This window comes from Neoarius graeffei, chromosome 17 (genome assembly GCF_027579695.1).
Source record: "Neoarius graeffei isolate fNeoGra1 chromosome 17, fNeoGra1.pri, whole genome shotgun sequence".
NCBI classification, from domain to species: domain Eukaryota; kingdom Metazoa; phylum Chordata; class Actinopteri; order Siluriformes; family Ariidae; genus Neoarius; species Neoarius graeffei.
Window position 1 is genome coordinate 53,819,809 of NC_083585.1, and position 14,841 is coordinate 53,834,649.

The 14,841-nt window shown below is 43.1% G+C and overlaps 1 protein-coding gene across 6 annotated transcripts in view; it reads right to left on the minus strand.

Annotated features, from left to right (window-relative positions):
- Window positions 1-14,841, minus strand: part of stard13b (StAR related lipid transfer domain containing 13b) — a 269,782-nt gene that overhangs the window by 9,729 nt on the left and 245,212 nt on the right. For all 6 annotated transcript variants that reach the window (XM_060897733.1, XM_060897732.1, XM_060897734.1 and 3 more), the window contains 6 exons: window positions 8,104-9,389; window positions 5,643-5,813; window positions 5,319-5,478; window positions 2,057-2,255; window positions 1,745-1,958; window positions 1,220-1,334 (listed from right to left, as the gene is read on the minus strand). In XM_060897733.1, the coding sequence (XP_060753716.1) occupies window positions 1,220-1,334; window positions 1,745-1,958; window positions 2,057-2,255; window positions 5,319-5,478; window positions 5,643-5,813; window positions 8,104-9,389 (2,145 nt within the window). The remainder of the gene's footprint in view (window positions 1-1,219; window positions 1,335-1,744; window positions 1,959-2,056; window positions 2,256-5,318; window positions 5,479-5,642; window positions 5,814-8,103; window positions 9,390-14,841) is intronic.

Consider the following 14,841-nt stretch of genomic DNA (forward strand, 5'->3'; position numbering starts at 1 on the left):
CCCAACATTTTTGAGATGTGTTGTTGTCATGAAATTTAAAAATCACCTAATTTTTCTCTTTAAATGATACATTTTCTCAGTTTAAACATTTGATATGTCATCTATGTTCTATTCTGAATAAAATATGGAATTTTGAAACTTCCACATCATTGCATTCCGTTTTTATTTACAATTTGTACTTTGTCCCAACTTTTTTGGAATCGGGGCTGTAGCATCCTGGTAAACTGTCATTCTGAAATAGCATTTTGCTTCTTGAAATAGCGTCAAAATCCACCCTTTATGTTTCGTAAATACATTCAGTTGGTAAACAGGAAATCGATGTGTGACAGACCTGAAAACAGTATGCACGGTATAGAACCCCAAGCTGAAGCTCGGTACTAAATATCAAGCAGTGTAGTCTGTAGTTGCTGAGAAAAGTGTTACGAAAATTTTGTAAATCCATGCTATCTCATCTCATTATCTGTAGCCGCTTTATCCTTCTACAGGGTCGCAGGCGAGCTGGAGCCTATCCCAGCTGACTACGGGCGAAAGGCGGGGTACACCCTGGACAAGTCGCCAGGTCATCACAGGGCTGACACATAGACACAGACAACCATTCACACTCACACCTACAGTCAATTTAGAGTCACCAGTTAACCTAACCTGCATGTCTTTGGACTGTGGGGGAAACCGGAGCACCCGGAGGAAACCCACGCGGACACGGGGAGAACATGCAAACTCCACACAGAAAGGCCCTCGCCGGCCCCGGGGCTCGAACCCAGGACCTTCTTGCTGTGAGGCGACAGCGCTAACCACTACACCACCGTGCCGCCCTAAATCCATGCTATATGTTTCGTAAATACATTCAGTCAGTAAACAGGAAGTCGATGTGCAACAGACCTGAAAATGGTATACATGGTATAGAACCCCAAGCTGAAGTTTGGTACCAAGTGGCTATGATTTGTGGTTGCTGAGAAAAAGGGTGTTTCAGACGGACAGAGATACAGATGGATGGACAGAGGTAAAAAAAAACAAAAACACGTATACTCCACTCGGAGTGGGGGTATAAAAAAGTTCTATAAACAAGATGGATGTGCATGCTCAAGTTTTTAAAGGAAGCAGGAGGAGATGATTTGACGAGATATCATTGGCTATCATAGCAGCATTCTTCACCACACCTCCAGATAGAGTATTCATTAAAACCCTGCCCCTTTTACATGAGAGAGAGAGAGAGACTCACCTCGAATAGCCGGTTACACTCTGTGATCATATGTGCCAAGCCCTGAGTGGCGGCCAGGTTCTCATTCAGGTCCTTTTGGTCAGGTCTTCCAGTGGCGTATTTCTTCTGCATGGTTCTGTAGAGAAGCAGGAGTTGAACTTTGATAGTATATTTACTCACAAATCTATGGCATGACATTTGAGGCCAGTATTAGATAGATAAGTATGATGCTAGTGTCCTTAAAGTCCACTAAAAGTTTATTTATTTATTTGTTTTGCTGAGAAGACATTGGGGGAGATAGCATCTTAATTGGAAACATTACTTATCTCAAGGACTAAAAACATAGGCAGGTTTTTTTTTTCTTTTAAGGAAAGCACACCAAATATTAACATGGTGTTTCAACCACCAGCACTCAAGAAAGAATATTTTAATTATCTGATTGGCACAAATACATACACACACAAAATCAACTTAAGTTCTTGAGTAACTTGACTCTGAATACAAGGATCTTTCCCCAGATCCTGCAAGCTCTCTGTGAATACCCACCTTGGAGAGAGATTTTCCTTCTTCAGGATATTGAGGTGAAAAAGTGAGGGCGCTAAACACACGGCAATATTCATGGGCGTCATCTGATTCTCCTGGACAGAGGAAGTGACATCACTGAGGAAGCACAGTAACGTTTGCAGGACTTCTCTGTTCTCATCAGACATCAGCATGATGGCTGCTTGGACTGCCTGCAACCGCTGGTCCTTCGGGACGTCTACAAAGATAGAAAGAGAACAAGAGTTCAAGACAAATATAGAATAGAAAATGCTAATCGATCGCACTCTACATGGAAATGTGGATTTGTTTCCTTACATTGGTAAATATGGAGGAAGGTTTCTCCCAGTTTGCTGGTGAGGAGTGGCTCGGGAAGATCTCTGAAGAACTGCTTGACCATGTCGGCCACATCGTAGGCGGACTGGTCCTCGTAATTCACATCCTCTGGAGAGTTCTCGTTCATCTGCCTGAGAGCCTGGATGCGAGATTTCACTCCGGACTTGCGGAAAAGACCCACCTGGAGATAATGTAAGACAGTGAATTAATGGTGAAGACGGTAATGTACAACATATGTGTTGTGGTCTGGGAAAGCCCATCAGATGCTACTGTGCTCTTTCTCATTCTGGCAAAACAACAAAAAATGCTTTAGCTGCAACAGTTTTTCTGCCTCAGGTTTAAGAAAACAAAAATATATTTACGAAAACAACATGGAAATGTTTGTATTTCTTTTTAATCTTGAAGAAACTAGCTTTGTGTAAAGATCACGTTGTATCAGGAGCCAGTTTGCATTAAAGGAACAGTCCACCGTACTTCCATAATGAAATATGCTCTTATCTGAATTGAGACGAGCTGCTCCGTACCTCTCCGAGCTTTGCGCGACCTCCCAGTCAGTCAGACGCAGTCAGACGCGCTGTCACTCCTGTTAGCAATGTAGCTAGGCTCAGCATGGCCAATGGTATTTTCTGGGGCTGTAGTTAGATGCGACCAAACTCTTCCGCGTTTTTCCTGTTTACATAGGTTTATATGACCAGTGACATGAAACAAGTTCAGTTACACAAATTGAAACGTAGCGATTTTCTATGCTATGGAAAGTGCGCACTATAATGACAGGCGTACTAACACCTTCTGCGCTCTTCGGCAGCGCATTGATATCTGAGCTCCGTATCAATGCGCTGCCGAAGCGCGCAGAAGGTGTTAGTACGCCTGTCATTATAGTGCGCACTTTCCATAGCATAGAAAATCGCTACGTTTCAATTTGTGTAACTGAACTTGTTTCATGTCACTGGTCATATAAACCTATGTAAACAGGAAAAACGCGGAAGAGTTTGGTCGCATCTAACTACAGCCCCAGAAAATACCATTGGCCATGCTGAGCCTAGCTACATTGCTAACAGGAGTGACAGCGCGTCTGACTGACTGGGAGGTCGCGCAAAGCTCGGAGAGGTACGGAGCAGCTCGTCTCAATTCAGATAAGAGCATATTTCATTATGGAAGTACGGTGGACTGTTCCTTTAAGGGCATTTAGCAGATGCTCCTTCTTATGCTGGGGGGGGGGGGTCGATACCTTTCTCAAGGGCACTTCAGCCATTCCTGCTGGTCTAGGAACTAGCAACCTTTTGGTCCCAAAGCTCCTTCTCTAACCATTAGGCCATGGCTTCTCCAGTTTAACAAACACTGGGGTAAAAACAGTCAGTCTGCCTAAAGATGTCTAAATCCTCAGTCACTCAGTGTGATTTTCTCATGCAGGGAATGTCACACTTTGTCGTGAATGTCATGCTTTGATCGACACTGACATAAGCCTAATCAGTTCAGTTTGTAATCAGATTCTGTCTGTCAAAATGTCCACAGTGCTCCTGCACTGTATGAAATCTTTCAGTGAGATTTTCCCATTTTTCATTTTGGGGGGTAAGCAGGTTTTAAAATGCTAAAACTTTACGTCTGGTTGAAATAGGAAAAATATTTCAGTTCAGGAACATGTATATGTAGATTTCAGAACCACTGATCTGGCATATCACTGCAGGGACGTGGCCGCTCTGACGGCTCCAGCCATTAGTTTCTTGGGAACAATTACAGTCGTGGTTTCCCATTGCCTTCTACTGGATTATTATTGAGGCTTTCTCCTCTATATTGGCAAATTAGAGTAGCTAGTTAACCTAACCGCATGTCTTTGGACGGTGGGGAAACCCACGCAGACATGGGGAAAGCATGCAAACTCCACACAGAAAGGCCCCGTCAGCCATGAGGTTCAAATCCAGAACCTTCTTGCTGTGATTCAACAGTGCTAACCACTGCACCACCCTTCAGAATTATCTTCTTCTTCTTCGCCCATCCAGGGTTGTTCTAGTTTGGATCCCTTTCCTAGGGTTTCTTGGCTAAGTAAGTACAGCCAACTAGCCACTCCTCTACTGCACTGCTTTTGGTCATAGACAATTTAGAGTAGCCAGTTAGCCTAACTGCATGTCTTTGGACTGTAGGGGAAACTGGAGCACCCAGAGGAAACCCATGCAGACACGGGAAGGACATGCAAAAATAGCCTCAATAAGACTGTAGCTCATACCAGCCACTGCTGTTGTGTGTGAGTTTGAAATCCGATCAATCCTGTTGGAGGAGTAGCGATTTTTGTGAAATTGCACATGACCCCTGTGTACGGTAGCTGCATCCATGGTAGGTGGCACCACCTGGTGAACAATTCTTGTTGGTATGTGTCTTTAGAGTCTTCTCGGTGAATTTCAGTGAAAACATCCTAGTAGTTTATGAATAGTAGTGTTTGGTGTGATGAGTCACCCAAAATTTTCAAACACCCATAAAACTGTAAATATGCCAGGTGGCACCACCATCTTGACAAATTTTTATACATACCAACCTGGGGAACATTGCATATGAGTTTGATCAAAATCTGATCACTCCTGTAGGAGTAGTAGCGATTTTCGTGAAATTGCACTTGACCCCTCTGTAGCCGCATCCATGGTAGGTGGCTCCACCTGGTGAACAATTCTTGTTGGAATATGTCTTTAGAGTCTTCTGGGTGAGTTTCAGTGAAAACGTACCAGCAGTTTATGAAGAGTAGCGTTTCATATGACGAGTCACCCAAAAATTTCAGACGGCCATAAAATTGTAAATATGACAGGTGGGGTCACCATCTTGACAACTTTGATGCACACCCACCTGGGGAACATCGTATGTGAGTTTGATCGAAATCTGATCAATCCAGTAGGAAGAGTAACGATTTTTGTAAATTGTGGATGCACGACGTGTGATCGCATAAGCTTATCCAGCCTGGCCTACAGCTGGATGAGCTAAAAACCTCACCAGCCGGGAGGTTCAAACATGGAACCTTCATTCTGTGAGGTGACAGTGCTAACCACTGCACCACCATGCCACCCTTCAGAACTATACATCGTACAAAATGTTAAAATATCACAAGATGAAAGGTTTTCCCAGTCTACCACATACATTTTAACATGAAACAGACAGACACGGTAAATTCCAGCATGTCTTCCTGGTTTGGCTCCGAACATGGATTTGATCAACCTGCATTAAACACCAGATTCATTTACTTCATGATGCAGAATTGACGAACCTGGTCAAGACACTGGCTCCTGAGGTAGCGGAGAGCCTGTTGGAGGCCCAGAGGTAGAGGCTGACCGAAACGCTGGACGTGTACGATGAGAGGAACACCAAACACGTTCTTATCCTTATAGTCAGGAACCTTCATCCTCTTTATGAACTTTGGCACTGACCTGCATCACAGAGAGCGGTTCAAAAAACTTGATGTATTTCTAAAAGCCATCTTAATACAACAGCGTGACACGTAACCTCTTTATACCTTCTGATATGTTCTGTGGTATCAGCAGAACCAACGTACTGTATTAAATTGTACAATTTTACAAATCTAAAGTCTCACCAGGTCCATCCATGCTTGTTCGACATGGAATACTTCTCCATGATGGCAGTGAGACGCAGCAGAGAGAACTTCTGCAGCAGGCTGAGCTGTCCTGCTGATTGGTTGGTGATCTGTAGGGAAGCCACTGAATGGCTGAGGCGATTGGAGATCTGGAAACTTGGCCATCGCAAACTGAATACAGAACAGGAAGCTACTTTTAGAAACGTAGTTATGGCTCAAAGGTGGTATTATACAGATAGACAGATGTACAGTACATTCCAGTCATCATCATCATCATCATCATCATAATAATACAGCATTGTTGAAACCTTGATTCTGATTGGTAGGAATGTGTTGATTAATTTTCTAGAACAGCAGCTCTGACAATAGTTCTGGCTGCAGCACGAATTCGTTTCTATAGGGACTTGTATGGTGGATGTTTCACATAAACAGACTACTAAAAAATGTGTAATCAGCAATATGGTGAAATTTTCCTTGAGGGAAAGTTTATTCAGCATTTATGGAAGGAATCTCCAGTTTTGGTGCTTTGTAACAGTCAGATCCAAAGCTTTAAGAGGGCTTTGCAGTTTCTTGGCAGCATGACAAGCAACATTTCAAGAGAGGGGATATCATGAACGTAATAACCGGAACTAACTTGATTCACAGACGTTTCCAAACTTTAAAAGTAACTATAAAGAGATAAAAAGTATGATGTTCTAATTCTACAATTAATACAAAATTGTTACAGTCAACATATAGCTGTGGCACAAGAATTTTTTTTTAAGTTTTGGTCAGGTACCACCTGAACTGATCATCACATCATCGGTTTTCCTTTGGCTAATCAGACACAAAGTACGCCACCACTCTTGCCAGAGCAGTTGGGGGTTAGGCGCTTTACTCAAGGGCACTTGAGCCAGTCCTGCTGGTCCAGGGAATCACACCAGTGGCCTTTTGGTCCCAAAGCTGCTTCTCTAACCATTAGGCCATGGCTTCAAAGAAGGAAAAGGACATAACTGCTTTCATTAGAAAATAATCAGCTTTGCATTTGGCCATATCACACGTTGGCATCGTTGATGGTTTTTGTATAACACCATGCTGCCAAGTGTTTTATTTATTTGTTTGGAGGTGTATTGGTGGAACCCACTGACCAAGGTGAAGGTGAAGTATGGTGCGAACATGAGATATTTGTAGAGTAGTGTTGGTGCAGAAATCCAAGGATAAAGTTTAGCAAGTTAAGGATAAGTCAGCAAGTTAAGAGTGCATGGTCGATCAAGAAACACAAATGAAGCACCAGTCCATTGAGTAAGGGTGATTTCTCACTCGGGTCAGCATCCAGGGCTCTTTTGTTAAACAGTATCATCATCATCATCATCATCATCTCATGATTACACTGTACATCACTTCTTTTGTATGCATAGTGTTCAAGTTGACCTGCATACCATGAATACATTATTGTGACATTTGAAAGGTGGATCAGAGATCATTTCCTGTAACCACACCCACATTTCAGAACAGTTTATACACATTGCTAATCATAATAAACGCCCTCTGAAAGAACCCTTAAAGATCCCCTTTAAGTGCCCTTGAAGAATCTAAGTACTCTTCGTCATCTGAAGAGCCCTTGAGGCACCCTGCTTTCTAAGGGTGTTTCCACTTCCCTTTCTCCAGCTATTTGCCCTGGGATTTCGGTATGTTTGGTGAAGTCAAACTCTTCTGAGCACTGGTCCTCTTGAAAATGGTGGTCTTGGGCTTGCGTCCTCATCAGGTGTGGAAGCTATCTGCTTTCAGTGCTGTATTCCAAGTTACGTGATTGGTTCAACTGGTCACTTTACTTCCTGTTTCAAGTTTTGCAATAGCAGGAAAAGGGTCGTTATAGTCATCAGAGAGACTTATGGTCAACTTACTGATATGTAAAATCAAAATTCTACAGGCGTGTAATGCTAATTAGCTCACCTTGTGGTGTAAGCGCCTACACTGAGAGAGAACATTGTGAAAAATGAACAGCTTGTCCCTGCCTACATGGCTAGACAGCTTCTTCTCAGAGAGTGGCTTCTTGTTTGCAGGTATTCCCATAAGAGGACATGCCATGCATACGAAAACTGCTGCTTGTTGCCTTTTCAGTGTTGGTACCAAAGGAAAATACTAAAAAAAAAAAAAGGCATGTACCTAGTGCCTGCCATTTTGCAAGGACAAAAGAGATACACGGAATTGCAAAATTGATCCATTGTTCAGAATCCTTGTATGTGAAAGCAAACCTGTGATAATGAGAACCCTCCCCCAAACAAGCCCAGAATCAGTCCTGGGTGTGGACTCAAGTAAGAAAATTCTCTAAGAATGTCTCTGGATACCTGAGTGATCTTTTGTTTTCAAAAGAAAACAAAGAAATCAGGACCACTATCAGAAATTGTATTCCACATAGAGTTAAAAAAACAAACAAACAAAAAGGTAGTAAAAATACAAACATACATACACTAAATCTTACCGATTTGGCCTGGTGAGCGAAGCCCCAACCCCAGAGTCTCTCCTCTCTCTAATTCCTGTCGATTCAGTTTCATTAAGTGAAACACCATCCCTGTCCCCATCACTGGGGGTAACCTGCCCCTCCAGCACTGAGTGACCTTCCAAATCCAGCGTGATGTGGCTTGAAGACTGCATGTTCCCCTGACCTTTCCCATCATGCTCCACCTTGCCCTTTTCCGCACTCTCTCCTGTAGGCAGAACGTTCTTGGACCAGTGATCTACAATCTGCTGCAGGCCATTCACATGCTGTAGGATATCATCCAAGTGTGGGAACAGGTCCTCTTTTTCCAAATCAATGAGGTCCCCGGTGCTGGCGTAGAGGTGTGAGCCGGGCACGTTGTCATAGATGCTGATGCGGCTGCCACGTGAGCAGCACTGCGTAACAGGTCTCTGCTCTTTCATGCTGGGTTGACGCTGGGCTTCAGGAACCCTACTGAGAGGTGCAGCTGTGGGTGAGAGACTCTCAATGGAAAGAGCTTTCGGGAAGGTTCCAGGCTTGTGGTCTTTCGGGATGTGCACTACCAGGTCTTCATAAGAGCGGAATTCATTGCGTTTACCCTGAACTATTCCAGAGAAGATATCAAGGTCATCCAGGTACATGCCACTGCGCTTGTGCTCAGCACGGTGGGCTTTGCGTTCCTTCAAGCTTGGTGTGCTGACAGTGCTGCCACCAGATTGGCTGCTGCTACCTTCACTACTCGAGTGTGAACTCAAGGCACCATGGCCATTAATCTCCATGCACTGGAGAGCCTTCAAGGATTGAGGTTCTTGCTGAAGAATGGGAGCACTGATCACCAAAGTCCTGCACCCATTTTCTGCTGCCTCGTGTGACTGCAGAGTGTCCATGTGTCGCAGGAATCCCCTGGCCCGTGTCCGACTCAGCTTGCCATGCTTAACAGGAAGTGAGGAGTAGCAAGGATGAGGATGGTCTGAGGAATGATGGGGAATCCCTAGTTTCGGCATGGCACTTGAGTCTGAGCAGGCACGGCGCGAGCTGTCCGAGTCGTCAGCACTGTGAGCTCGGACTCCTGCGCTTCCGCTGCTACTTTCACTGTGCAAGGATGAAACGTCGGGCTCACTCAGATCTGTCAGGACACTCTCACTGCTGGGTGTGGCCCGAAGTACTGACTCCTCTCCTGGCTCCCTGGGCCCCGCCTCGTCAAGGAGACGGGACCAGCGACGACTGCTCCATTCAAACGTCCATTTGTCGCTAATGGCAAACAGGTCATCCGAGTCCGAGTCCTCACTCTGTAGGAACAGGAGAGTAGCTCTGTTTACAAGCACCCTGAACACTGGCTAGTTGTCTGATTAACCCAATCAGAATGAAAATTATTCATATGTACACTTAAACCATTGATGAAATGAGTCATGAAAAGAGGAGTTCATAGAACGAAATCATCATGTGAACTTCTGTAACTGGGAACTTTCACAAATCATATCTTTGTATAAGTGCATTTGTGTTCAGACCAACATGGCAAGAACTCCAACTGAGTTTTTTTCAGACACAAACTATTTTTTTTTTCTATCCAACAAGGGCATTTGAAGTATATTTTGCTGAGAATCACACAGAAACCCTCCATAAACCATAGTCATGGTGTTGGAAAACTGGGAACAAATTAGCGAACACCAGCTATTTCAGACAGAACTCATGAGTTATTGTGACAAAAGTAGAAAAAAAAACAATCCTTTGGAAAGATACAGTGTCTTGCAGAAGTATTCATCCCCTTTGGTGTTTGTTCTGTTTTGTTGCATTACAAGCTGGAATTAAAATGGATTTTTGGGGGGTTAGCACCATTGATTTACACAACATGCCTACCACTTTAAAGGCGCAAACTGTTTTTTTTTTTTTTTTTTACTGTGACACAAAAAATAATTAAGATGAAAAAAACAGAAATCTGGAGTGTGCATAAGTATTCACCCCCAAAGTCAATATTTTGTAGAGCCACTTTTTGCTGCAATTACAGCTGCAAGTCTCTTGGGGTATGTCTCTATTAGCTTAGCACATCTAGCCACTGGGATTTTTGCCCATTCCTCAAGGCAAAACTGCTCCAACTCCTTCAAGTTAGATGGGTTGTGTTGGTGTACAGCAATCTTCAAGTTATACCACAGATTCTCAGTTGGATTGAGGTCTGGGATTTGACTCGGCCATTCCAAGACATTTAAATGTTTCCCTTTAAACCACTCCAGTGTAGCTTTAGCAGTATGTTTCGGGTCATTGTCCTGCTGGAACATGAACCTTGATCCCAGTCTCAAACCTCTGGCTGACTCAAACAGGTTTTCCTCCAGAATTGTCCTGTCTTTAGTGCCACCCATTTTTCTTTCTTTCAACCCTGACCAGCTTTCCTGTCCCTGCAGATGAAAAATATCCCCACAGCATGATGCTGCCACCACCATGCTTCACTGTAGGAATGGTGTTCTCAGGGTGATGGGAAGTGTTGGGTTTGCGCCACACATGGCATTTCCCATGATGGCCAAAAAGTTCAATTTTAGTCTCATTTGACCAGAGAATCTTCTTCCATGCATTTGGGGAGTCTGCCACATGCTGTTGGGCAAACTCCAAACGTGTTTTTTTTTCTTTAAGCAATTACTTTTATCTGGCCACTCTTCCATAAAGCCCTGCTCTGTGGAGTGTACAGCTTAAAGTGGTCCTACGGACAGATACTCCCATCTCTGCTGTGGATCTTTGCAGCTCCTTCAGTGCTTATCTTTGGTGTCTTTGTTGCATCTCTGATTAATGCCCTCCTTGCCCGGTCTGTGAGTTTTGGTGGGCGGGGCCATCTCTTGTCAGGTTTGTAGTGGTGCCATATTCTTTCCATTTTGCTATAATGGATTTAATGGTGCTCTATGGAATATTCAAAGTTTGGGATATTTGTTATAATCCAGTCCTGATCTATACTTATCCACAACTTTGTCTCTGACCTGTTTGGAGGCTCCTTGGTTTTCATGTTGCTTGCTCAGTAGTGTTACAGAGTCAGGGTCCTTCCAGAACAGGTTGATTTATACAGACATCATGTGACAGATTATGTGACACTTTGATTGCACACAAGAGGATCTTAATCAAATAATTGTGAAGTGAATTGGTTGGACCAGCTCTTATTTAGGGGTTTCATACGAAAGGGGGTGAATACTTATGCAAACTCCAGATTTCATTTTTTTCACCTTATTGTTCATTTCACAATATAAAACAACAATAAGTACCTTTAAAGTGGTAGGCATGTTGTGGAAATCAAATGGTGCTAACCCTTCCAAAATCAATTTTAATTCCAGCTTGTAATGCAACAAAACAGGACAAACACCAAGGGGGATGAATACTTTTGCAAGACACTGTGTCACGCCACAGGTTTTTTTTGTACCAGATGCTCTGTTTACAGAATGCGTAGAAACGGCGTTGAGAAGCGTGTCATATTTTGCACCATTTTTGCTGGCTGATCCAGTAACTATCAACGAATAATTGCTTCAATAGCACCCCTACAGGATACACACTTTTTTTTAACAACTTTTAACATCATCCACGACTGAGACAAATATAGATCTAACTTCTGCCACAAAAATTGGCGAATGACATTTTGATTTATAGTGAAAATGCGCCACCCGTGCAAGCACAGTTTTCACGCAACATTCACTTGGTGGTGCTAATAGACCCCTTTGCAGTAAACGTCATTCATACGTAAGTGGAAATTGCGCGCGCAGCCTGGACCCAAAAAAGACTCAGAAATGCCTAGTTGTTGTGTTGTCGGGTGTCAGAATCGTAGCAGTGATGGGGTTAAAATGTTCAGAATTCCAGCAGGATCTCACCCATTCCAAAAAAATCACCGACGTCTATGACTACAAGCCATCAAACGTGTAGACTGGGATGAAAGCACCATCAAAAATGCGCGGGTTTGCAGTGCCCACTTCATCACAGTTAAGATCAGGCTATTTATTAAATCTTTCTTTTTTATTCTTTCTAGTCTTCGTTTATTGATGTAGCAAAATACTTTGGTAACGTTTGTCTGATTAGCTGGGTCATAGTTACACAATGTAATGAATATTGTTAGCATGCTAACTTAGCTTTGCATGCAATTTTGTTTGTAGGAGAGGTCTCGCTTGACTCAAGCAGTCCAGATTTTGTGCCATCATTATTTGTGTATGCCGAAAATCACAATTTTAAAGCAAGGATGGAAAGGTAAAATTGTGTGCCCTCACTCTAAATGCCAACTTACAGTACGTTGACTGCTCTAACCTAGCTCCCGCCCCGTTCAGTTTCATTTCTGCTCTCTGCCTCTCGCTTTTTACGCAGCTCTGATTTCTCTTAGCTGCACTCTTTACACTATCATTCCTTTCATGCCATTCCCTCCTGCAAATTGCTGTTTAGTGTTGGTATTTGCTGTTGTAGCTAAAGCCACATTGCCATCACAACACTGGCATAATTTAATTAAAACAAAATGAATATGAATGTCCCATTGTTAATCAAGTTGTACATGCCCGCACATAACAATCATATGCGTCTAAAGACTTGTAGGCACGAAGTTTTTCGTGGGTGTACACTGAAGTCTGGTCAATAAGGTACGAGTATATATCTGGCCATTGTATACCAGGGAACTTACTAACATCGTCCGTCCACTCTTTAATTAAATGCGGATCCGGTAAGCGATGTCCACTTGTTAGAGTTAACTTATTTATGTAGCATTCTCGATCTTGTAACGACAATTGTTTGGCATAATCTGACAGCTCATAATGCCGGTCTATGGGCAGCGCCATTGTTTCTGGGTCCAGGCTGCGCGCGCATCCTGGCAACGGTCGGTTTGTTTACAAACATGCGAAGGGGTCTATAGTTCACCACGTGTTTTCTTGACCTTCCAAGCAGCATTTTGTGGTCTGTCGCTGAAAAAAATCTGGGAAATTTGCCAATAATCTACAGTCGAGATTGTCTCCTAATGGATTCAGAAGGTTTATCACCTGTAGTCAGTGCTTGGAAAATGGACCATTTTGAGTTGCGTGCACATGATTTCATGTCAGATTTACAGTAACTTCCCTTGGTCCAGTTTCACTTTGATTTGTATTTTCTGCATACAGAGGCTTGGTAATGTAATGCAGCAGGTATAGCTCAAAATTTATAATCTGAGCATCTGGTATGAAAATCTGGTGGACTGATACATACGGTATGCACTGTGAATGACCTAAAGAGGTCCTACTTGATATGGAGACAAACTTTTGTCAAGTTCAACATAGAAATTTCCAGGATTCCCCCAGAAGGACAATCCACAGAACTGTTTATGTTTATTGGTAATGATTTGCAAGAGACATGTTTGGTCTAGATTGCACATATTCAGAGGTTTTAGGAGATTTGGAAAGAATCTGCAGAATGAATTAAATCAGACAGATGACCATTTTTGTATATTAACACACGGATAGTGGAACTGGAAAAAACAACAACCCACAATTCTCCCAGGAAATACACATCCATTTTCCATAACTGCTTATCCTGTGCAGGGTCGCGGGCAAGCTGGAGCCTATCCCAGCTGACTACGGGTGAGAGGCGGGGTACACCCTGGGCAAGTCGCCAGGTCATCACAGGGCTGACACACAGAGACAAACAACCATTCACACTCACATTCACACCTACGGTCAATTTAGAGCCACTAATTAACCTAACCTGCATGTCTTTGGACTGTGGGGGAAACCAGAGCACTCGGAGGAAACCCACGCGGACACGGGGAGAACATGCAAACTCCACACAAAAAGGCCCTCGCCGGCCACGGGGCTCGAACCCAGGACCTTCTTGCTGTGAGGCGACAGTGCTAACCACTACACCACCATGCCGCCCAGGAAATGCACAAAGAAACACATTCTGTACTAAATAAAGTGGGCTGATGATAAATAAAGTGGTCTATGATGGAAAACAAATTTTATATCACAAATTCAACAATAAATTAAAGCTAGACGGCCTTTCGGTTTCATAAAAATGATGAAATTTAGTTCCCTCTGAAATTTGCTCATTGTGATATATGTTTATTTCTGTAATATCTCACAAAATATCAGGCCATTCTGTTCTGTGGCTGGGAAGTTATTTAATTTGAAGGGATTAAAGCAAATAATGTGCATGAAATTGCTCGCTTCGCGCAGTCAAGCAGACAGAGGAAGTCCGTGTGTGTGTGTGCGCATGCGCAGGTTTACCTTTGAGCGTGCACTGACAGTTCCATCATTCTGTCGCTAAACGAACAGCTGATCACACCGAGGTGCTCGCTGACCGCCGATATTTATTAGTTTGGTCCTGCGTTTCCTTTCCTTCGCAACATAACATCTTTTCGCCTCATTTTCCGTTACTGTAGTCGGTCTTTCATGTTTCATTCGCACACTCACATCCTCCATTCTTCTCTCCTGGTTCAAATTTGTATCCCACAATGCCTTGCACGAACGGGGAAAGCCCACCATGTGATACTATGATATAGTATCTTGAATTGGGTCATGGTGAAGCAGGAAAAAATAGTGAAGAATTTAGGGCCACGCAGCTCTACATTCATTAATTGTTCTTTTTAAAATACTAATAAAATTGGAAGTCTGTAGTTCGAATTCAGTAGCTTTCGGTCGCTAAACATAAATAACTGGCTGTCGGGGAAAATTATTTTTATGACCTACACTTGAAAAATCTGAAAGGCAGTCTTTCTTTAAATATTCAAAAAAAAAAAAGCTTTTCCACTCGTATAATAACCAAGAAATT